Here is a 23,211-nt window from a genome sequence, read left to right on the forward strand (position 1 = left end):
CACCTTCCCTTTCTCTAAGAGCCTGGGGACTGCATTCAGTTAGCACTTAATTTTTCTCTCTCATTGTCTTCCAGGCATGCCCACCTGGAGGGTGCGTACCTGTGGGACAGGGATCTGTGGTGCTTTGCAGTGCCCAGCCCCTGTGCTGAGCACCCAGTGTCTGCCTAGAGCTGGAGTCCGATCACTTGACTCCTCACGTTTTAGTGTGGGCTGGACTCACACAGCTGACGCAGAGCACCACCAATTTCAATCCAAACAGTCCACAAGCCAAGTTTCACTACACACAAGACAGGGCCTATGATGAATAGCACGCTCCCGAGATGGTGTGCAGGGATCTGTCTCCTCCTACTTGGAAGAGAGATCTTTATCCCAAGAGACAGTCATAGAGTGAGGCTAAAAGTATAACTAAGGAGGGTCTCTAAGATGGGAATTCTGTAATCTAGCGACCCTCCAATATACGGGCACTCAGACAAGAGCCATTCCAGGAGAAATTTTAGAAGCATAGTCTACAACAGAGAAGTCAAAAGCCTCCAAGCAGCCCACAGTAACAGCTCCAAAGTTACATTATTGTCCTCAAACCCTGCACTGCAATGTCACTCAGAGTGAAGAGACACTGGCTGAGGAGTCAGAAACCCATGCCAAAGTCCTGGCTCTGCGGCCACCCAGATGGGCAGGTCACACGTTCCACATCTGTAAAACAGGAGTGAAGGCAGCTGACTATAGGCTCCCATGAGGCTGAACCTTGGTCACCTATGAGCAGCAGCGGAGAAACCCCACAGCAGCCCTCAACTCTCCAACATGGGCCTGCCCGATGCTTGGGAAGGGATGCCCGCTTTGAACTGCAGGCCTCCCACATTGGCAGACCAGGGTTCCAGGCCGGGTGCCTCAGAAAGCTTAAGAAAGCCCCAGAGGACTGGGGTTTTGGCTCAGCGGTAGAGCGCTTGCCTAGCACGTGTGAGGCCCTGGGTTCGATCCTCAGCACCACATAAAAATAAATAAAATAAAATAAAGATATTGTGTCCAACTACAACTAAAAACATGAATATTAAAAAAAAAAAAAAAAAAGAAAAAGAAAGCCCCTGAGCTTCCCACCTGGTCAGGAGGTCCTCCCCATGGCTCCAGGACCAAGTCCTGGGCAAAGTGCTTTCGGCTGTGATGCTCTCTTGCAAGCACTTTCCTGTTTATGAAAGTGGAGGAAGACCTTGTGGAAGGGACACTGAGGTCTTTTAAGGCTCAGGCCCTTGCCACGCCCTCGGCCTCTGAAGGCTGATGTGAAAGTGAGTGTTCTCTCTGGGGAGGGAAGGAGCAAGGGCCAGTGTAAACACACTGTCCCGCTGCTGGGTCCTGAGTCTCCTCATTCCCGCCACTCCACTCTGTGGCCCTGTCCAAATCTTGTGGCAAGTGCGCCCTGATCCCAGCAGGGAGGCTCAGTGCAGAGAGAAGCCTGCTCACTGTCAAAGAGCTCAGTTCTCCTGAGTGTCTGCCAGAGCCCTCAGCGGCCCACTCCAGATCTCCCAAGCGGGGGGGTTCAGACTCCCTCTGACACTAGCTGAACTGCCACCCTCAGCTACCACTGTGATCTGCTTGAGGACAGGGACCTGCCACATCACCCATACCCTTTAGCTCCTGGGTGGGGGTCACAGACAGGTGCTCAGCTGACCTGAGCAGAGCCAGCCCCTGCTGAACTGTGAAACGGCTCCGCCCCACAGACGAGTCAGTCTCCGCAGTCCTCCTCCCCAGGAGAAGTCAGTGTCTCTGCTCCCTGGTATAAATTGGTTATTATCACCGGTCACTAGCTTTGCCCATCTTTCCAACTGCTCTGGCCAGGGGCTGAGGATGTTGGCATTCGCCTCCTATCCTCCCTCTCTCCCTGGCCCTCCCTGGCCTGCACTCCTGGGGCAGGATCAAGCTGCTAATTATTTGTCAAAAGGATTAAGTCTTGGAGCCCTTCCCATTTGAGGCAAAGGCAAACAATTTCCTTCACTGCCATAAAGAGAAAAGATTTTTGGATGAGCACGGTTAGTCCAAAAGCTTTTAAAAATTATTTTACAAAGAGGGGATATTTTTGTGACATTTCTGGTTTAGCAAGCACTGACTTAGGGTCAGAGGTCAATCTCTCCATCTCCTGACCTGGGGTTCCAATCCTGTGTTCCCTTTCCAGCTGCTCATCATGGCTGTCCACTCTTGTGGGTGGGGGGATCCTGAAAGCAGCTCCCTAGGATTACTCAGCACCTGCAATAAACTCTCAAACTTGGTAACTGTGGCAGACCTGCGGCAGCCACCTCGGGTCCCTAGCTCCCTCCCTGCTAAACAGGAGGACGTATGTTGAGATCCTATATACTTCCAGGCTCTGCCACTTGCTAAAAGTGCCTCAACCTCTCTGAACATAATTTTCATGTGCAAAGCAGGGAGGGCAACGAAATAGCCCAGGAGGTCATTGGGAGAATGGGAGGAAGGAGAGCCCATGAGGCCATTGTCCGGGATATAGTTACCCCTTGAGAAAAAGTAGCTGTCATTCTCAGACCCGTCTTCCTAGCAGGTCCTGTGTTTGTCTGGGCAGGGACCAAGTCATTCTATCTTTATATCCCCACTGCCTTTCCTTCACACCACTCAACCAGTGCTGAAGCACGGAAGCAGGAAGCTGAGTCACGAGGACTTCCGCAGGCCTGGAAAGCTGTGGGTGTTCCCAGGACTACAGCAACTATGAGGAAGTGTGCTGCAGAGCAGCCTGGGGGATGCTCCCTTCTCCCTGGCCCCACTGGCCCCAGCTGTGCTCTCAGGGCCTTGGGTGCCTCTTCCTGCTGCCCCTGGCTCCTGGCCATCCTGGGAGCCCTCTGAGATGAGGCCAAGGGTGGTGGCAGGTGTGGTGAATGCACAAAAGGGGGTATTATCTCTTTAAAGGACAGTAATTAGTAATTCCAACTGATGGCTTAGCCGGGCTGTTTTAATGAAGAGTTCTATTTTTATAGAAAACACATAATTGAGTGAAAAAGCAGGCTATTCTCTGAGTCAGGTGGCCACGCCTCTGCAAATAACTCTTTGGCCAGGAGGCCAGAATCTGTGCACAGCAAGGGGCCCCCATCTGGTGATGCACGTGTCCCTTCTTCTAACCATGTTACCTGGGACAAGTCACTTGAACTTTTTTTTTTTTCCCCTCCTTTTTGTTACTGGGGCTTGAACCCAGGGGTGCTTAACCACTGAGCCACATCCCCAGTCCTTTTTGGTATTTTATTTAGAGACAGGGTCTCACAGGGTCGCTTAGGGCCTCGCTAAATTGATATGATCCTCCTGCCTCAGTCTCCTAAACCGCTGGGATTATAGGCATACGCCATTACGCCTGGCTCACTTAACTACTTCTTTTTTGGGGTGGGGGTGGGGGTGGTTTGGGGCACCAGGGATTGAATTCAGGGGCACTGGACCACTGGGCCACATCCCTAGCCCTATTTTGTATATTATTTAGAGACAGAGTCTCACTGAGTGGCTTAGCACTTCGCTCACTTAAACTTATTAAAATTCTTGTTTGTAAAACGGGAAGGACAGATTCTATTTGCCTGAAGATGGCTGTGTGAAAATAACACACACATAAAAGGCCCAGCCAAGAGGCTGGCACTTCATGAAGGGTCCGACTCCTGTCTGTCCTGTCACTCTCATTTACTCAGCTCCTATTACACACAGTTGCAAACTTAGCCCTTCTGCACCTGTTTCCTCATCTGTAAAATGGGAATAACAATAGTTCCTACCCCTCCATGGGTTGCTGAGAGGATCATGTGAATCCATGTGGGAATTCACATGAACTCACAGTGAGTTTTTGTTTAGCAAGCACGGGGTGTCCTGCTGCAGTCGGGTGCTCAGGGTTCACGATGGTGGCTGTCCAGCCATCAGCTCCTTGGGTTCTAGTCCCTACTCTGCCACTCATCCGCCATTTGATTTTGAGATATCACCCAGCTCTTCCACTAGCTTCTCACCTTTATAACAGGAGTATTGTACAGACCAACCAAGAGACATCAAACCAAACCACAACAAACAGGGGGAGGCCTGCGAGATGCCAAAATCCTCATGTGTTCCCCTCTTTCCTTCCAAAAAAACCCCAACACAACTCTCCTAGTCTACCAGTCTGAGGGTCTCCAGAGGTGCGCAGGGTGCCCAGCCCTGGGTTCCCAGTGGTGGGGGTAGTCGACAGAGGAGAGGTCACAGTCCCTGCCTGAAAGGGGCTTTCAAACTCATCAGAAGCAATTAGGAAACAACAACAACAACAAAAAACCAAAACACATCGGTCACTCCATTGAGCGGCTCGGCTTTGGAGCTCGAAGGTTCTGAGAACAAAGTGGGGCCTGGGAGAGTCCCAGACAACCAGGGACATCTGGATGCAGTGGGGTGAGGAGGGCACCTGGGCAGGGTCAGGGGGACTGGAAGGGCAAGGATAAAGGCTTGGAGTGGGGACATGCTGTCACCTGGCCAGGCACAGTGGCCCCACCCATGTGACAGGATGGTGGGGGGAAGGAGAGGAGCAAGCCCTCCCCAGCCTGCCCCTGGCCCCCTTCAGCTTCTGATCACCTGGATCTCAGCGGGTGGGCTAGGATGCCAGGGACACGTTGAGCCACACAGGTCTCCCAGATTCCTCCAAATTCCCTGGCTCTGGGAAAAACTCCACGAGGGTGGGAGCCTAATTTAACTCACACAGCTCTTTCAAGGGTGTGATTTTTACAGGGACTCTCAACAGGACCAGGGGCCTCCCTGAAAGAGGGAAGGTCATTCCAGCTAAATTACCTTCCCAGAGACTGATCCCCAACACAGGAGGGACCCCTTTTAGCAGCTCTGAACCCTAAAGCAGAGATTCCTTTCCCCTGGGAATTGGAGGATTCCACAGATCCATGTCTCCTAATTTTTTCTTTCTTTCTTTTTTTCGTACTGGGGAGTGAACCAATGGCTCTCTACCACTGAGTTACATCCCAGATCTTTTTATTTTTTAGTTTGAGGCAGGGTCTTGTCAAGTTGCCTTGGCTGGCCTTGAACTTGTGATCCTTCTACTTCAGCTTCTCATATAGATGGGATGACAGACGTGGGCACTGGGCCCCGCTGACTCATGTCCCTCAGTCTTTGAAGGCTCCTGTTGATTCTCCACTTCTTAGTTGATTCATTTAACATGATCTGACTGAGACCCTTTAAAAAGCAAGGGTCTGAAAAAACATCTACTTTCTGAAGTAGCTCTTCCTTCCTTCAAAGGCCTCCTCTACCTGGTGAGCAAGCAGGTTGCCCTGAGGGTGGCCCCCAGCCTGGGCACACCATTCTCAGCTGTGTTCTGTGCTGACCGATGGCTGATCCCCTTGGCCTCTGGGCTCAGCTTCCCTCTGCTGTGGACCACCTCCAGTTACTTCCAGATGCTCCCTAGACATAAATTCACGACCTTGGCAGGATTGAATGTAAACCACACAGAGCCTTTTCATAACCATTCTGGGCAGAAGACCTTCTAGAAAGGCCCTCATGTAGAACAAAGGTAGGTTCCCAGCAGGTATGGCCTTGCTCTCCGTCTGTCACTTCTACTCATTGAGACCTTCATGTACTTGAAGACCTCCCCCTGCTGAGGAGATCAGCCCTGCTTTGTGGGCAGGGCCCTCTTCCAGGGGCAGACAGACTTTGTCTCTGCTACAGACAACCATGTGTCCTAGGCCCAGGCTATAACAGGGAGATCAACGAGCATCAGAAGCCAAGGGCTAAAACCCCCTTTTTGAAGACAAACGTAGAATTCCTTTGAGAAAAACCTGCAAATATCTGTCTTCCTTCCTCTCTTCCCGAGACAAACAAAACAACCCATGTCATCTATCTTCTAAAGTCAAATGTAAGCTGCCCACTACCTGGAGACCCAGGGCTGTACCTTACGATTCATAGGCGGGACACAAAGTGAGATCAGAGGTGCTCATGGGACAACTGATGAGGGGAAATGCTGAATGTCAACCTAGCTTAGCTGAGGAGGAACTGACCTTTGGGAAGGATCCCATGCTGCCAGTGATTACGCCTGGCTTAACACTTCCCTCAGCCCCCCTGGCCGGCAAGTTCATCCCGTGGCTGGTGTCCGCCTCAGGCCCGCTGGGGCAGCCAAACAGGTTTCATGAACCCAGCAAAAGTGATAAACTGTTTGTACTAATACCTTTGATTCCAACCCCCTCGCTGGAGTGTTGGTATTTTAAGCATCCTTTTGATGTACTACAAGTCCTTAATAAGGACAATCAAACACACTGGGTTTAAGGCAGAAAACAGAAGCCCCAGGACTCTGATCCTTTCTGCTCTGTGGAATGCGCCACAAGAAATTTGTCGCCAGCAATCTGAGAAAATAGGTGAGGCAGGTCAGGTGGATGAGAGAAGTGCCCTAGAGGCTCAGCTCAGCTTCAGCCTGAACTGGATCCAGGCGAGGTCCGCCTTGGCTAATGCCTAGTTATCAGCTCAAACATTTTCCAAAACAATCTAGGTTTCCTGGGGCAGATGGCTTGGGCGGTTCATTTGTTTACCCCAAGCGAGCTCAGGCTTGTGGAGAGGGCCATATTGTTCCCCTGATGGGACGGGCCTTCTGGGGCTATGACATACCTTCCCCCAGGATTTTCCAACTCCCTTAGGACCGGGTCTGGGCCAGCAGGAACTCCTAGGAGGACCTACTCTGACCAACTGAGGCTTGGAGGGTGGGAGGATGTGGTCTTGCCCCTCGTGGAGCGGGAAGAAAAACCATTTGCTCCATTGCTGATCTAGGTATGGCTTGGGCCTTCGTAGCCGGCCTGGCAGGCTTCCAGGGCTGGGTGGGAACAGTGACTGACAGGCTGGTTATTGGAAAGCTCCCATCATTAGTCCGGGAACTTTGTTTGGTTGCTATGGTGACCTTCACTACAAGGGTCTGACTAAAGCGCAAAGAATCTGTTACCTAAAACCATTGCCTGACAGTGCCATGGCTTTAGGAAGGACGCTTATCAGTGACCTGTTCCCCTTGACCCCATATCCGTGCCCCTCCCTGGCCAGTCGCCCAGCTGCCTCCCCCACCCCAAATTAGAAGAAAGGCATCTCCAGGGATGGCAGGAGCTTCTCACATTCCAAACAGGGACACTGCTGCCCCCTGAAGGCCTGGGCCTCCTGGCTGGTGGTCAGGGACAGCCTGGCCAGCACATGTGTCCAGGGCTTAGTCGGAAGCCCACAGGATTTCAGGAAGCCGCCCCGGGTGTCTGGTTCCCATCGTGCCAGGTTCACACTGTCCCTGAGGGGCCATCAGTCTCTGCCTCGTCACGTTTCTGCCTTTTTAAACCTGAGCTCTACTAACTAAAGGTCATCCCGCAGCATGGAAATAAAGATCCTCTTTGCTTCGCTTTCTAATCCCTGAATTCTGAAGGATTTTCTACTCTACGAAAGCTAGGTTTTGCTCTGGGAGGTTGACGCTGGCTGTATGGGAGGGGTGACATTACAACGCTCTTCCCAGAGCTGGCCTCCTGGGAAGGACCCACAGGGCACCACCTCCTTACTCCAACTCCTGGTCCCTGCACCCACTGCTGCCCTCAGGTCCCAGATACCAGTGTGACTCGGTGGGCAGCCCCTCGACCCTCCACACTGCCACCTCAGGCACGGCTGTCCATCAGCTACATGACCTCCTTTAGTTTGAGTCTCAAAGCAGACCCCAGGAAGCCAGGACCGATGTTGACTGACTTTTCAAAAAGCAAGTTGCTGCAGGTGGCATGGGCAAGTGACAGAGCTAACTCAAGGGCAGGGACCTCATTATGGCTCTCACACGAGGATAATCTCTAGTGGACGGGGGTCCATCTACCCACTGGCTTCCTCCCCTGCACCAGGTTTCTCTCAAACAATGACGGGCAAAGCGCCCATGCCAACAGTGGCCTGCCACTTCTCCCCTCCCTGGGGCAGGCTCTGGCACCTGCTGCTCTGATGGTTGCTGCAGGAAAGACAAGTTCTAGGAGGCGTCAACCCCCAGACAGCCTGTGTTTGGTAGAAGAGAGACCACCATAGGCCTGTGAATGTCCCCTGAAAACAGAGTTTGTTGGCAACAGTGAGGTCAGGGCTGAGGAGGTTTGGTTCATGTTGTTTTGCCGAGTGATATTTTACTGGACCAGTTGTTTTAATTAACTATCTTGGCAACAGCTGGAGCCACTGTGCTTGTTCCCAGTGCAGGGAGCAGCTGGAGGAGCAGGACTCGGTGTCAATCCAGGAGCAATGACATTTTGCAGAGATCCCTGACCCGTAATGGACTCAATGACATTTCCTGCTAATCCCTGGGTTTCTGTACTCTGGGGTTTCTGCTGTGAGGAACAGAATGACTTATTTGCAAAGTGACATGGTCATTACCTTATGGTCACTCAACAGAGGTGGAAGGAAGGCAGCTTCCCCAGCCACACATATACACGTGTACATATATTTAAAACACATATATATATGTATTTTTTTTTTAATGGAAGAGGTTTATTCTCTCACAGTTCTGGAGGCCGGAAAGCCCTATATATTTTTTTCCAGTTAGAGTTTTTTCTCCAGTGCTGGGGATGGAACCCAGGGCCTCACACATGACAAAGCAAGCACTCACTCTACCACTGAGCTACACCTCAGCCTATTTTGTACCCGTTAAGGACTGGCTCAGATGAAAACAGAGCTCCTCCTGGTCTGGCAGAGGAGGGGCTCAGAGTGGCTCAAGATAAAAACGGCTTCTCCTCCCCTGCTGACCCCTGAGCAGATGGGCAGAGGCGGGGTGCAACTCGGGGGCGGCCCTGCAGCACGCTGCTCTGCACACTACAGGGCACGAAAGGGGATGCAGGGTCTCGGCCCCCTGAGTTCCTGATGCCCCTGATTCAGTCACAGTGCGTCCTCTGTATGGGTGAGTTGTTCCCACGGCAGAGGCTGCCCCCTTAAGGCTCCCGCCTGCACAAGCGGGGACACTGCTGGGGGTGCGGGGAAGCCCAGGATTCAGGCTGCACACTGACAGCAGCCATCTGTCTGCACCAGAGCTCCTCCACCTTTCTGTGGCAAGGCCCCTCTAAGAATCTGATGAAATCCATCTCCCCACATGCACGCAAGCACAGCCCTCACTCATGTCCCCAGGAAGCAGCAAGCTCAAGGCCAGGACCCTCTGCCCATGAAGACACACTCAGAGTGAGGGGGCGTGTCCTGGTGGGGTGGGCGGAAGGTGGTGAAGAATGCAGCTGGGGAAGGGCAGCAGCGGGGCTCCCACCCTGCCCTGAGGAAGCCGAGCCTTCCCAGGCCAACCCAGAGCCCAGGAAAGTGGAGGAAGTGGTGCCTGCAGGAGGCACCTGCCCGAGGTGGGCCAGGGACGCTGAGGGCGGGCAGAGGGATGGTCCCCACACTGAGAGACCCCATGCACTGCTGCACCTCACACAGCTTGGACTTCAGACTTTCAACCCGGGGAGGTGGTCACGTGACGGGGAGGGGGTGCCTGCTGGAGCACTCAATTCAGAAGTTAGGAAGACACACTGAGCCACCTGCCCACCTGCAGCTGGAATGGAAAGGCCTCCTTTGCTGGAACTAGGGTGCAAGGCAGGCCTCCTGGGCCAGCTCTGAGTCTTCCTGAAGCCCTGTCAGAGAGCTGTCTGCTTCATATTCTCAGTTTCCGTGTGAGATTCACTTGGAAAAGGACTTGCTGATAAAATACTGTTTGCCTTGAGCCTTGCCTGGCATCTGTGGTGCACACGGCCCAGCCCCAGGGGTTGCTGAGGAGTCTCTTCCCCTTTCTCACCCTAAGATTCTGTTTTTGTTTTTGTTTTTGTTTTTATACTGGGGATTGAACCCAGGGCCTTGAACAAGCTAGGCAAGCAAGCACTCTGCCCCTGAGCTATGCCCTCAGCTCTTTTAATTTTATTTTGAGAGAGAGTCTTGTTAAGTTGCCAAGGCTGGCCTTGAACTTGTGATCCTCCTGCCCCAGCCTCCTGAGCTGCTGGGATTACAGGTGTGTGCCACCACGCTGCCTCCACCCCCCACCCCCCAAGAGGATTCTAAATCTTCTTAGCCATTTCTGTCTCCACTGAGGCCTAACTGACAAGAGTGAATGCACACACAGACATACACATGCTAGTGCAGGTACACACAGGCACAGGCACACGGATCACATGCACACCAGCCACAGTGAGTCAGGGCCTGGTAGACGGGTGTGAGGATGCAGTTGGAAAGTGGAAGGTAGCAGCACTAGGATTGGAGAAACTTTGTCTTTGTGTATTTTCATTATAAATAAATTTAAAAAAACCCATAAATGTTATCAGCCTGTATTGCTGTATAATATTTGCCATTAACTGAGATGAGGTATCTAATCCCTTGTCCAAACGGATTTATCTGGGTTTTAGAATCCCCTAAGTGACCTGCCTTATAAAGTGACGTGATCAGAATTTTACCAGTTTCTCAAAAGCTGGGTCAAGGCTCAGACTCAGGGCCATCCCTTAAACACAAGGATGGGCCTTTGTTGAGATGGCCACATGCTCTACTCACACCTGTGAGCAGCTGGGACCCACCTGGGTCCTGCAGGTGGGGGTCCATCTGGATGAGGGTAGGCAGAGCAAGACTCCAGGATCCTGAGACTGCAGAGCAGGCTAATTGGCAAGGCACTGACAGCCCTGGGCCTCATTCATGGTGGGCCCCTCTTCACAAGGCCCACTGTGATGCTTGGCTCGGGTACCACTCTTTAGAGGCCTTGGTGAGGAGGACCCCATCCACAGCAGTCCTCAGCACCCTGGCAGAGGCCACAAGTGAAATCACCTGCAGTGTTCTCAGAAGGAGGCCAGGGGTGCTGGAAAGGCCAAGCATGACCCCTGTGGTCAGCCCTGTTTCTGATAGGACAGAGGTGGAAGCCCAGGTCTCCCTGTGAGGAGAACCTCCCAGGCTGGGACACTGCGTTTTCCCTTATCACCCATCACCACTGAAGTACCCAAGGATTCCACTGATTTTCCCTAATTCTCCATAACATTGCCAATTCTCGTTGATACTGCCAGCATGAGTCACAGTGACCAGGGTGACCAGGACCCCAGCTTCCTCCTGGCTGTCTCCAGTGGGACAGCTTCAGGTTGGTTCTAAATGGCCTTCCTTCAGTCCCCAAGGTGGAACAGGGTGGGAGTCAGGGAGCTCAGGGGCCCCTCATTCTGGGATTATAGGATTCAGAGAAACAAAGACTATTATACCCTGTGTCACCTGTTCCTGAGGGGAAGAAGGCAGAAGTCAAAAGATGTCTTCCCCCTGGTTTCCTCCCACAGAGCAGCCAGGCTCCTGCCTCAGCTGAGTGGCTTTTGTTCCCATGTTCTGGTTTGGTGGCAGTAGTTCCTGTGTTATAGGTGAGGGTAGGAAGAACTAGTCCTGCCCCACCCACCACTGCCTGGGCCAAGTGAATGGCTGGTGGAATGGCTGCTTGGAGGCAGGGGAATGGCTCCTTTGGCCTCTGCCAGCTCTGCCAGTGATAGAATCCCATCCTTGGCTGGTTGTATGAGGGTCATGATTAAGTCACATGCCCCGAGGATGCTCATGCAGAGTGGGGCGGGCGGAAGCACCTGAGCGGTACACCTGCAGTCCAACGCGCCACACCCTCTTCTGCATGTCCACGGTCCCTGCCCCCCAAAGTTGAGCAGCAGCACAGGCTCACTAGTCCCTGTGTGGCACCCCAGTACAGAGCCCCAGGGTCACTGACCGCCCTACACCCTGTCTCCACCTGGGAGCATGCATGCAATAGGAGCTTACTCCATGTGCGTGGCTGGCAATAAGGATGTGTGTGTGTGCACAGGTGCCTTTGCCAGTGGCCAGTCACCCCCCACCAGACAGGGTCCCCAGGGAACTCACTTGAAGTTCTCAGGGTACTCGGTGATGGCCATGTTGATGACATCCAGGGCATGCTGGTGGTGCTTCTGGGCGGAGAAGAGCAGTGCCAGCAGGTGGAGTGCGTTGGCATCGTCCCTGCACACCAGCAGCGCCTCCTGCAGCTGCTCCATGGCACTAGAGATCTGCCAAAGCAAATGGCCAGCTTAGGGACCTTCCCCAAGGCTCTGGGGGCCAGGTGTCAGCCAAGAAGTGAGCGAGCCCTGGGCCTTGGGGGATGGGGATTGTACAACAAGAAAACACGTCCCCCAGATAGCCCATCAAGGAGGGACCTGCTGTCCCTGTGGGGAGTAGAGGGCAGCAGGTTCATGGTGCAGCATGAAGGATTTTGGTAGACACTGGGAAGCACTTCCTAAATGGAAGTGTGGAAGTTCTAGGAAGAGGCAGCCTGATCAGGTGCAGAAGCCCTTTCCTAGAGCTCTGACAACGGGGGTCAGCCAATGGAAACGGGGTTCTCAGCATAAAGCGATAGAAAGGGGGTGTTCCAGGCAGGAGAAAAGCTGACCTAAGGCAAGGATGCAGCTGAGGTTAGTGGGAGAAGAGAGGGAGACTGCTTTCTAATGCGGGCATTGGGGGGGGGCCTAGCCAGATTCTAGTCTTGTGTTTTGTTTTATGACTCAATAAATGATTATCAAGCCTGGTTCTATACAGAAGTAAGACTGGAGGAGGCCAGATCATGCAGGGTGAAGAAAGTCACGTGGAGGGTTCTGGGAAGCCCCTTGCAGATGCCCCCAGGAATGCTGTGAACTCGGCCCATGGTCTTCTGGAAGACAGTGGAGACACCCAGGGCCACATGATTCCCATGATTTGCTTCTCTTCTTGGAGCTCTATGTGAAAGAGGCCAGGCCCTGGTGGCTCTGGGAGGCCTATTGGTGAGGAGAGGCAGGTACAGCGGGGAAGGGCAACTTCTACTGTCCTATCTGAGTGGGACCCTAACACCCTACCAGATCTAGCTGCTGAGGGACTCATGATTTGCAGCTGTGGTCATGCCCCATCTGCAAGTAGCAACAGGGTCGTGGGGTTAACTTCCTAGAACACCCAAAGGGAGACTGTGCAGGGCTAAGACCATATGCCTGCCTGCCACTGCCTTGCCAGGATGGATCCCTGCTTCTAGCTGGCCTTGGGGAGGATGTGGTTGGATCCGGGAACTCCCCTCTCTTGAAGAAATCATTCTCAGTACAACACTCCCCAGGTCGGTTCCAAGGTTCATCTGCAGGCTCATCTCTTGCATCCCATTCCACCTCTTAGTATCTGCACCCATCTGCTGCTCAGTCAGGGAGCAAAGCTCCTCCCAACCCCCACCCACGTGCCAGGCCTGTACACCCTTGGCAGGGGCTGGGCAAAGTTTCCACAAACATCAAGGAGTAAAAAGAATTCTGGCAGTCACCAATGTAAACAGTCTTCTTCAAAAGATGCCCATCATCCTGGTGCCTGCGGCAGCTCTCGAACAATTTCATGTGACCTGCGCCCCTTACACCATCTCCTCCTTCTTAGCAAACACATGCGAGCCTACTGCTCCAGTCCTGGCTGGGGCAGTGCCATCTGAATCCACTGATCACGCTCTTTTGGGCTTGTTGCAGAAAGAGCAGTATTTGTGAATTTGGGGGGAAAAATGGTTCTAGCCATATCCTGGAGCTCCAGTCTCTCTGAATTCAGTTTCCTTATCTGCAAGTTAGGCACATGCCTTACTTCAGAAAGGTTAAATGAACTAACTCTGCAAATGAAAATGCATGTTTATCTTCCATCCCTTGATCTTTTCAAATGTCCTCACCCTAAGAGGTCCAGCCCTGTGGAGCTATTTAGCAACAGAGCCGGGCCTCCAACAAGCTGCTAAAGCCCCTGCTGGGTGAGCCAAAGGCCCACACTCAGCTCTTCCCAGGTCAAGGCCAGCCAGATGGACCAGGGTTGTGGCAGGCGTCCAGCTAACTACTATGTCCTCCTCACCTCCCAAATGTCGGTACCTCCATCCTGGCCCAGTTCCCCAGGACACACAAACCTCCTCTACCCCGCCTCCAACTGCTGCTTCATCCAGTTGCAACTCTTAGCATGAGGCTCTGTTACCCCCTTGATCACTGTGGCTACCACTTTGGCTTATCTGTGCCTCCCCAAGGCTGTTCCTGCCAAGGTAATTCTGCCACAACACACCCCATTACTCTGGGCTAGGCACCCATGTCCCTAAACATCACTGTTGGAGCAGGAAGACATGCTCTGGGCAGGATGGGATGGCTCTAAGCCTCAGAGAATCAGGCGGGTAAGGGCTCTGGCTTAGAGTCCACTCAGAGGCCCTCAAACCCCTGAGGCTGATGAGACCCGGAGTCCCCAGGGAAACTAGGCACCAGGCCACAATGGCCTGGCTGGCCATCTCTCTTGAAGGATGGGCCCTATTCATCTGAGATGAGTGAATAATTAAAGAGATTAAAAAATGCATCACCAAAGGTTTATCATTAACTTGATTGGCAAGAAAAGCACCAGGTTCTTTTACAGAAGGCTAAAAATAAAGCAGTCTCAGGTATCTTTCCATCTGTGTTCCTGGGAGGAGAGTGATGCTCTTGGAGACAGACACAGAAGGACCCAGTGCCTGGTTCAAGGCCTGGAAGTCAGGAGCGTGGGCACAGAGTGGAGGTGGAGGAGGGACGGGGTGAGTCACAGGGGAGGGGATAGAAGAGGAAGCGAGAAAAGCAGCGGAGGACAGCAGGAACGACGGCAGGGCCGAGGGGAGAAAATGGTTGAGACAGAAGGACAGAGAGAGGGAGACAGAAGGACTCAGAGTGACAGTGACAGGTCACTGGACCCAAGAAAAGGGTCCAGGCATGGGGTGAGAAGGAAGAGATTCCAATAATGAGAACCATCATGCAGTGACAAGAGGAGCCAGGCCAACACATGTTCCAGGGGAGGGTGATGCAGGCAGACAGTACAGAACCCCACCACCCTGGAGTAGGAGAAAAAGCCCACTCAACTACCGATGTCCAGGCACGACAGCAAGACCAGCCTCCTGGCCAGGAATGAGGTGCCATGCCCATCCCTGGATGGACCACGGTTTTCTTAACTGGGGCAGGGAGAGCTTTGTACTGGAGACCCGAGTCCAGCGCTCCAGCAGTCTGGAGCTCAGCCTGCTTCCCGGAGGCACAGGAGACGAGAGCTGTTGGAAAACGGGCTTGTCTGCGGTGCCTGAGCAGTCAGTGGGTGTCACGGTCCATATGCAGTAGGCCAAGGCCACCAGAGAGGTCCTGCTTTGGAGGCCACATGTGTTCCCAGAGCACCAGTCTGTAGTGTGTGTGAGGCAAGGGAGATTCTCCAGGGCTTGGGATGGGGACGTGCCTAGATAGCCAGTGTCCTCTTGACAGCTCACAGCTCAGCTGCTAGCTTGGGGAAAGGTAGGTCCACCTGAAGAGCTGCAGGTGGTGGCGGTGCTCCCAGCATGGTGAAGGCAGTTGGCTGACAGGAGGCCCCTAAGGGTCCCAGAAGCCAAGGCCGAGGCTCAGGGAAAGGCTTTGGGTAACATAGAAAGCCCACCCGGAAACTGCTCCAGGTGCCACATTCCCCCAGACTCTCAGGGAAAGGTTGGTGGGAGGCAGGACACAAGCAAATGCTGTTGTGATCACTCATCACCTCAGAAGACTGAAATGTTGTAAGGTAAGTGAGGGCAAGAGATGCTCCCTTCCTCTCTGCTCCCCATGGGCCAGGGCTGTACCCCATTAACTGACTTCATCCTCACTAGGACTCTCCAAGGAGGGGCACAAAGGTGCTCACAACAGATAAGAACACAGAGGCTTAAAGAGGCCCAGTCTCTTGCAGAGGGTCACACAGCTAGTAAGCAGAATGGCCAGGAAGGGATCAGCACCCCCCAGGGATCTGGGGCCTAGGAACTGTGACAACCCACCTGTCGGACGAGGGCCAGCTGCAGGGAGACATAAAGGATGACCTGGGGGTCACCAGGTGCCAGCTCCAGGGCTCTGTATGGGGAGAGGAAGTGACAAGTCAGTCATCAATGATTGAGCAATAGCATATGAGCCGGACCCCAGCTTGCCAACCCTAAGCCGGGCGCTGTGGGCCAACACAGTGGGGATGGGGGATTCGGCCAGGCCCTGTCTTGGAGGCACATCCAGTCGGAAGATGATGGCTTAGGCAGAAGTCCCCAAAGCAGGGACAGCTGCTCTGGAGGGCTGGCACTAGCTGAGGTAGGGACCATCTGCAATGTGGCCCTGAGGTGACAGACCTGAGTGAACAGAGGGAGGGGAGAGAGTGTGTATATCCATACCCAGCAGCCTGGCCTTTGCCTCTGAGCATCTGTCAGCTGGCCAGAGCCTCCCACCTCTCTTCAGAAGGACAGAGGCTCCCTGAGGGTGGAGGACCTAGAATGGCCTCTCTGGCAAGAATGAAGAGCTGGTGGGGAAGAGTCTCCCATTCCTGGAGCTCCAGAACCCCCTGGAGCTGCATCCCTGGGTAGGGGTACAATCTGCCCAGAGGGGGACAGATGTTCCAACAAAGCTGGCAAGTGGAGGCCCAGCAGGGCCCTAGCCAACAACACAGCCACCTCAGTGCTCAGGAGGGAGCAGGATACACAGAGGCTCAGAGGGAGAAGATGCAGGAGAGGGCAGAGGAAGGAGGGAGGAGGGAGACAGGTGGGTGGGGCTGTGGTGCAGAGGAGGGGCTGGGCAAGGGTGGGCCTGAGGCAGCAGAGCTCCTGGGAGAAGGTCGTCTCTGTCCCCTGACCCCAGGCTGCTAGGAAATCTCTGCGAGGGCTGCGGGAAGATGGGAGGTCCTCACAGACGTGAGGTGGCTGGGAGAGCCTGAAAGGAGACGATCACCATTCCTGACTCTCTGATAAAGGTAGGAGATGGCAACCAGATGCACTTCCTGCTTCATCTCGTGTAACTGTCACCCAGCAGTGTGCTATTATTCCATTTTAGAGCCCCGAGCCCCAGGGGCTGAGCCTAGTAGCTGCCATAGTCCCAGGTCCTAGCTGACCCCGGGGCTCCACCAGCATTGAAGGCCAGAGGCCTGGAGCTGAGGGCAGGGCTCGCTGCGTACCCAACCCCCCATGGCCTGACCTTGCTTGCTGTGTCACCTCCCAGAGTTTTAGTTTCTTCATCCATAAAGTGGAAATAGAAACCTCCATTTCATAAGGGTGAACACCTCAGAGGTAAACATGGAGGGGAAGAATACCCCAAAGGGCCCCTGGGGCCAGCGGACATCTCCTCACCTCTCCAGCGTCTGCAGTGCCTTCCGGTGCAATTCATCTTTCTTGGACTTCAGGGTGGCTGTAGGAGACAGATGGATTCTGAGACATCAGGGGCCTCGAAGGCCAGCAGCCCTGATGATGCTCTCTGCTGCCCTGGCCTCCTAGCACATTTCTTGGCACACAGGTTCCTTCTACTCCATTGGCTTCTCTGCCCCCTGGACCAACTTGACTCTCAAAGGCCCAAGCCTTGAGAAAGGTCACTGCCTGTGGTGGGCTTCCCTGCCCACCACGCTGCTGACGGAACCCCAAGCTGAGCACCTTTCTGGTGAACTGCATCCAACTTTACACACAGCAGGGCAGGTGTCCTGAGCCTTGGTGTGGTGTGAGCATGACTGTGTGCAGGCCCCACCCCAGGGTCTGCACTGAGAGCCAGCAGAGCTCCTCACCTTGAAAGCCTCAGGAACAGTCCCTACCAGGACAGGGTCGAAGGCTAGGAGCTCTTTTGATCAAAACCTACTGTGACCAAGGGACTGAGGAATCCCTCTAGACCATGCGGGGGGCACAGAGGCCTGAAGACATTGCAGCCACATGCCTTGAGCAGTAGGAGCTGGCTCTGCACTAGGCTCTCGTAGGCAGCTTCTTCTCTTCTTTGGACAAGCCAGGCTGCGCAGGGCCTCTGAGGCCAAGTGTGCACAGCCCTGTTCCCACAGCCTGGCACTAGGGAGAGGTGGGTGAAGGTAGATCCCAGTCCAGGTTAGGCCTGGGGAGGGGTCTGTTACTCCCTTCCCTTCATGCTGCAAGAACAGGAGGGTAGCTGCCTGATCAATGGGGGAAAGTTGGCACAAGGGAGAGAGCACCAGGCCTGGGCAGGAAGGAGTGGAACCTATCAACTAAGCACGAGTACTTATGAAGCACCTGTTGTATGCCCAGCACCATGCCATATGTGATGGGGGATTTAAAAGACCTCAGAAGATCACAGCAGTCTGTGAGAACCAGAATGAAGGCACCGTGGGGTGGAGGGCTGATACCGGGCACCACAGATAGAAAGTACCAGAAGCTCCACGGAGATCAGACTGGGCTTTGTTGGAGCTGGGGCAGGGCCTAAAAGGTGGGAAGAACTGGAGTGTGGGAAGAGCTGGGTATGAAGGCAGTCTGAACCAAAGAACTGAGAGGTGTGTATCTGTGCACGTGTGTGTGTGCGCGTGTGCGTGTGCCATGCAGAAGAATGTGAATAGTGTCTGTGGGGAGTGGTGCAGTGGGGGTACTGGTGGGACAAGACACCTTGGAGGCAGTTAGGAAGCCTGAGATGTCCTCTCACAGGGCCTGGCACTCACCGTCAGTGGCCTGCAGGCTGTAGGTGAGACCCAGGGCCAGGTAGCCCTTGGGGAGGAAATCCCCAGCTTCCTCACCGAGGCTGACCACCACCTTGGCAAAGTGCTCGGCCTCCTCCAGCTGTGGAGAGGAGAGGTAGAGTCAGGGGAGGGCTCTGGACATGACAGGCAACACACAGTCACAAGCCTGGGACGCTGCTGTGCAGACGAGAACAGCGATTCCTCACGTATGGGCCCCATGACTAGAGATCAGGAGGCTTGTCCAGGCCACACAAGCATTGAGCAGAAGAACTGGCGGTTTCCTTTACTGGAGAGTGACTCTCTGGACCTGTTCCCCCTCCAAGGGGGCTTGTGCTCAAGGTCACAGGATGCCATCTCTCCCTGGGAGAAGCTTCCCTTGCCCCAGAGATCTGGCTCCCCAAAGCTTGCTCTGCCAGGAGCAGGAACCCAAGGCAGGCCCGTCAGTGCTGCTTCCTTGCCTGTGTGGCCTCTGCGCCTGCCCTGCTCTGCAGACACAGGGGAGCCAGGGCTAGGCATGCTGGACATGCAGCCCCACAGGGCAGGCAGGCTGCCACTCCGGCTAAGTCCAGGGCCTGCTCCATCCCTGAGCAGTGGAAAAAGGCCTAGGGCTGTTTTTGTCCCTCACACAGCAGGGGGACTGTTCAAGTTGGAAAAGGACCAACTAGCAGGGGTCACACATGCACAGACCATCACATACCCATAGATGAAGAGAGAGTCCATGAGACAGGCCTCATGGACACCCTGGGGCACCCACCACAGAGGCTGAGGTGGCAGGGCACATCACAGCCAGGGGCTACCGCATGCCCACTCTTGCCTACACGCCTCCAAGAAACACTTCCTCGCTCCCACAGCGGCATGTCTGTGTTCCCATCTCTGAGAAAATGAGCTTCCAGAGAGGGCAGAGATGCTCCCTCCGTCCCTGAGATTCATGCCAGCCCACAGCAAGGGGCAGAACATATCACACCCAAGCCCTCTAGTGCCACCCACGTCAACATCCCCTGACCACAGGTGTCTCCCCCAGCCAGGGGCTTGCAACGTCAGCCAACTGGGAGACCAGACTCACACTTTTTGAGCTGCTTTTGGCACCACAGCCAGAGCTGCCCCTGCCCTGTCCCTGCTTAGGTCCAGCCCCAGCAGAAGAGAGGCAGCTCTGTGTCCTGTGGCTTAACCACTGGCCACATCTGGTGGAGTCTCTGTCCCTAGAGTTTGGAATTAGGATCCTGAGACAGAAACCATTAGCCACGGAGAGATGAGTTGGGCACAGTTTTGGTAAGCTCTGTGCAAAACTAAAAATCAAAACCAAAGTAAAACAAACACCCCTGAAGGAGCAGAGGGACCATTGTGCAGAAAGGAAGGAGATAAAATTCACAAGGCTGCCATGTACCATGTTCCTACACGGCCGATGCTATTGTGATTTCTACTGCCACCCCACAAAACAGGCTTTCTGCATGTGCAGTCACTGCAGTGCTTATAAAGGAAAATATTATTATTAATTCTATTAAAACAAACAATACACAATTCAACAGCACACCGCATCTGTAGGTGCTCTAACTAGCTAGCCAAAGAGTAGAATGCTGTCGCAGCAAGAACTAAAAATGAAATGCTTTATAACACTTAAGTCCCTTCAACTAGCAAGAGTGGGGTCCTGAATCCCTGGACGCTGACTCTGCCAACCTTCGCTCTGTCCTGCTAGAATTACGCTCAACCCCAAGCCAGCTCACTCGCCAATTAACTTTCTGCAAAGAGGCAGGGCAGCCCGGTGACAAGGACAAAGCAGTGGGGCCATGCTGTTGGGACTTGAGTCGTGGTTTGGTCACTTGCTCTTGCTGTGCCTCAGTTCCCCGCTTCTGTATAATGAAGATAACAGCAGTGTCACTCAGGGGGCTGCTGGGAGGACCGAATGGGTCACATGGTAATGCTCAGGGCACTATGTGACCAGATAGCAAATACAATTTTGTAGTAAGCATTCATTTGCCTATCTATCTATTTATCTATCTATTTACTGATTGTGTGTATGTGTGATATTAAACCCAGCGCCTCATACATGCTAGGCTGCTCTACTATGGGCTACATTCCCAAACCAGTATTATTTACACACAAACACACACACACAAAATATGAATACAACTATGCATTCATGTATATATGTATATATGTGTATATATATATGTGTGTGTGTGTGTGTGTGTGTATTGTACATACACATGATCTCACTGACAAATTAGGAAGTGACATCAAAGGCCCTCTAGAATCCAGAGAGGGGACATTACAGTCTCTTGGCCTGACCCTTAGTTCGGAGGAGTGACCACACAAGGATAAGCTGGTGACTCTGAAGCCCTGCTCAGTCTGCTCTGCCAGGTTGTTCAAGTTCTCTGACCCCACCCTGGTCCAGGACACACATTCCATAATCAGTAGACCCAGTCATTGTCACAAAATTCACCCCCTCCGTGGATTATGCACTGGAATATTTCCCATCCTATCCTGGGAGTCTATTTTAATTTTTTAAGTGTTCTAGCCCACAGCCCATGAACAGGTCTCCCCACCTGTGCGGTCTGCAAAATGCTGTTCTAACCCTACAGTGTGAGCTGCCAGGTGCCTGAGCTTCTGCCACCTGCCCTGGTCTTCTCTGCTTGGTGCCTCAGGTGTACTTCCCAAACTCCAGACACTTCCTCCCCCAGCCTCCAAAGTTAACAACTGTCAGCTCTGTGGGGAACACTGCTTCTGCGACAGCTCAGGCGTGGCTCTGGGTCCTGCCTGCTGGTCATGATACTTCCCGGTGAGGAGTCTCCAGTGTTCCTGCCAACCTTCCTCCCCCATGATACAATGCTCTTGTACCCAGGGCAGACACATAACCTTGTCAAAAAAGAACCCTTGAGAAGGTCCTGTGGTTCTACGGAGACCGAACCCCCCACCCCCACCCTGCAACGTCACAGCACCATGGCCACCTGTTGGAACAGCTGGAGGTTCTGAGGCACAGGGAGCCTGCATGACCTAGGCACGGAAAGAGCCTAGGTCATGCAGGACCCCTGACCTCGGCTGCCTTCTGTAGCTTTTTATTTTTCTCCTGACACTTTAGAAAAAAGAATGAACTGAAGGGTATAATGCTTTGATACTCTGCTTTCATGAGTAAAGGAAAGGTTCCCTGCAATCTTGCAAGTTCTCCTCTCTCCAGCGCTCCTGGCTGAGCGCCTTGCTCTTCCTGGGCTGACTTCTCTCTGCAGCAGGCCAAAGAGGTTTCACCCTGGGAGTCTCCCCTCTTCCTGGGGACTAGACAAAGCCCATTTCTGGGCTTGTGGGGCTCTGTTTAAAGAGACCTCCAGTTTCTTCTTAGTTCCTTCCCACAGGACCCGGAGCCTACTGGTCACTGCTCTGTGGAAAACCCACTTTTTCCTTCCTGGGAGGAGAAGACACTTTCTCATTTCTAAAAGGTGGTGGCAGGAGAGCTGGTGCTCGCTTCTCCCTGCCTCATCAACACTTAATCCGTCTTCCTGGCTCTGCCCACCCCTAAATTTGAAAAATGAAGGCAAAAATGTAAAGGTGCATCCTTTCTGAGTGCCTGCTCTTGAAGGGGCTAGAACAGCCATGCTGAGCATTTACCAGGGACCAGCAGCGTGAGGCAGGGACAGGCTCCATCTCCGCTCATGTTCACAGCCTCCCCGTCACAGCGGATGTGACAGTTCTCAGATTACAGATGAGGAAACTGAGGCCCTGGGAAGTAAATGACTGCTTCAAAGCCACAAGCTAGTGAAGTGTGGGTAGGCGGGGACTCGAACCCCAGCGCTTTCTGCCACACCCACGGCCCCTCAGGGTGTCCCCTGTGGGAGATGCATCACATACCTTCCTGAGGTGAGCACACCCGCGTTTCCACTCCACAGCCTCCTCTGCTGTCTGTGTGACACATACCACTCACGCACACCCTGTCCTCTTTGCCTCCTACAAATGTTTCAACTTTTAAAATTACATGGATTTTAAATACTTGTGTTTGGAGGGATACTAAAAAATATCTACATCTCCCTTTCTCCTCCTTTTCTAAAAGTAGGGTCCCTGGCAAGATGCTGGCCATGCCCAGGCAGAGGCTACCATGCAGGCCTCTCTGGTTTTGTGCCAGGAAAGTCCTCACCCACCTCAGGAGCCTCAGGCTCAGGCGGGTGGGTGGGGTCCTCCCTGCCAACTCCTACCCCGTCACAAAGTCCTGGGTTAGCCAGCAACCAGCACAGGACCATGCAAGTCCCTCTGCTGGCCCCCACCTGGGGGCAGCCTTGCTCTCAGACCCAGACTTGGCCTGGGGCATCCCACACTGGCTCTGGACATGAGGACAGGATGCGGGGACAGCAGGTGCTCCGCCCTTTGGGCATGTGGCCACCCAGGCTGGTTCTGCCTAGCACAACTTGTTTTCCTAATGTCCCAGTTTCAGCCTCCTTTCCTGCAACCCAGGCCAAATGGTCTACCCCCAGATTTCTATCCCCTGCTCTTGGGGCTTGGCTGGACAATGGCTGGGCCTGCTGGGGGCTGACGTGAGCCAGAAGACTGTGAAGGCAGGAGACGGAGGGGCGTCAGTCGCGTCTCAGGATGCGTGCTGTCTCATGCAACTAGGCCCCTGCTGCCGTCAGACCATCCTCCATTGCGGCAGCCTTGGGAACAGAGAGCACAAGGCTGCCCATCTCCTGGCTTCCTCGGAGAACAGGCTGCCCTTGGCTACCCCACAGCCTGCTCCCTGCCCTGTGCCAACCAGGCAGCCAGAACTAGCCAAAGGGCAGGAGAAACCACTGAGCCAAGTGCAGAACACTTGGGCCCCTCCTGGCTAGCTGGGCCATGCTTAGTCTGATATAAATTAGA

General features: G+C 53.7%; 1 protein-coding gene across 10 annotated transcripts in view; it reads right to left on the reverse strand.

Annotated features, from left to right (window-relative positions):
• Nucleotides 1-23,211, reverse strand: part of Ttc7a (tetratricopeptide repeat domain 7A) — a 115,424-nt gene that overhangs the window by 26,848 nt on the left and 65,365 nt on the right. For all 10 annotated transcript variants that reach the window (XR_006847250.2, XM_046424712.2, XM_046424729.2 and 7 more), the window contains 4 exons: nucleotides 18,358-18,475; nucleotides 17,045-17,102; nucleotides 15,722-15,794; nucleotides 11,806-11,966 (listed from right to left, as the gene is read on the reverse strand). Coding sequence is in view for 9 of the 10 variants with exons in the window: in XM_046424712.2 (XP_046280668.1) it covers nucleotides 11,806-11,966; nucleotides 15,722-15,794; nucleotides 17,045-17,102; nucleotides 18,358-18,475 (410 nt within the window). In the remaining variant the exon portion in view is untranslated. The remainder of the gene's footprint in view (nucleotides 1-11,805; nucleotides 11,967-15,721; nucleotides 15,795-17,044; nucleotides 17,103-18,357; nucleotides 18,476-23,211) is intronic.

This window comes from Marmota monax, unplaced genomic scaffold, assembly GCF_021218885.2.
Source record: "Marmota monax isolate L192 unplaced genomic scaffold, Marmota_monax_Labrador192_F-V1.1 WCK01_AAM20220418_F8-fsc00015, whole genome shotgun sequence".
Taxonomy (NCBI): domain Eukaryota; kingdom Metazoa; phylum Chordata; class Mammalia; order Rodentia; family Sciuridae; genus Marmota; species Marmota monax.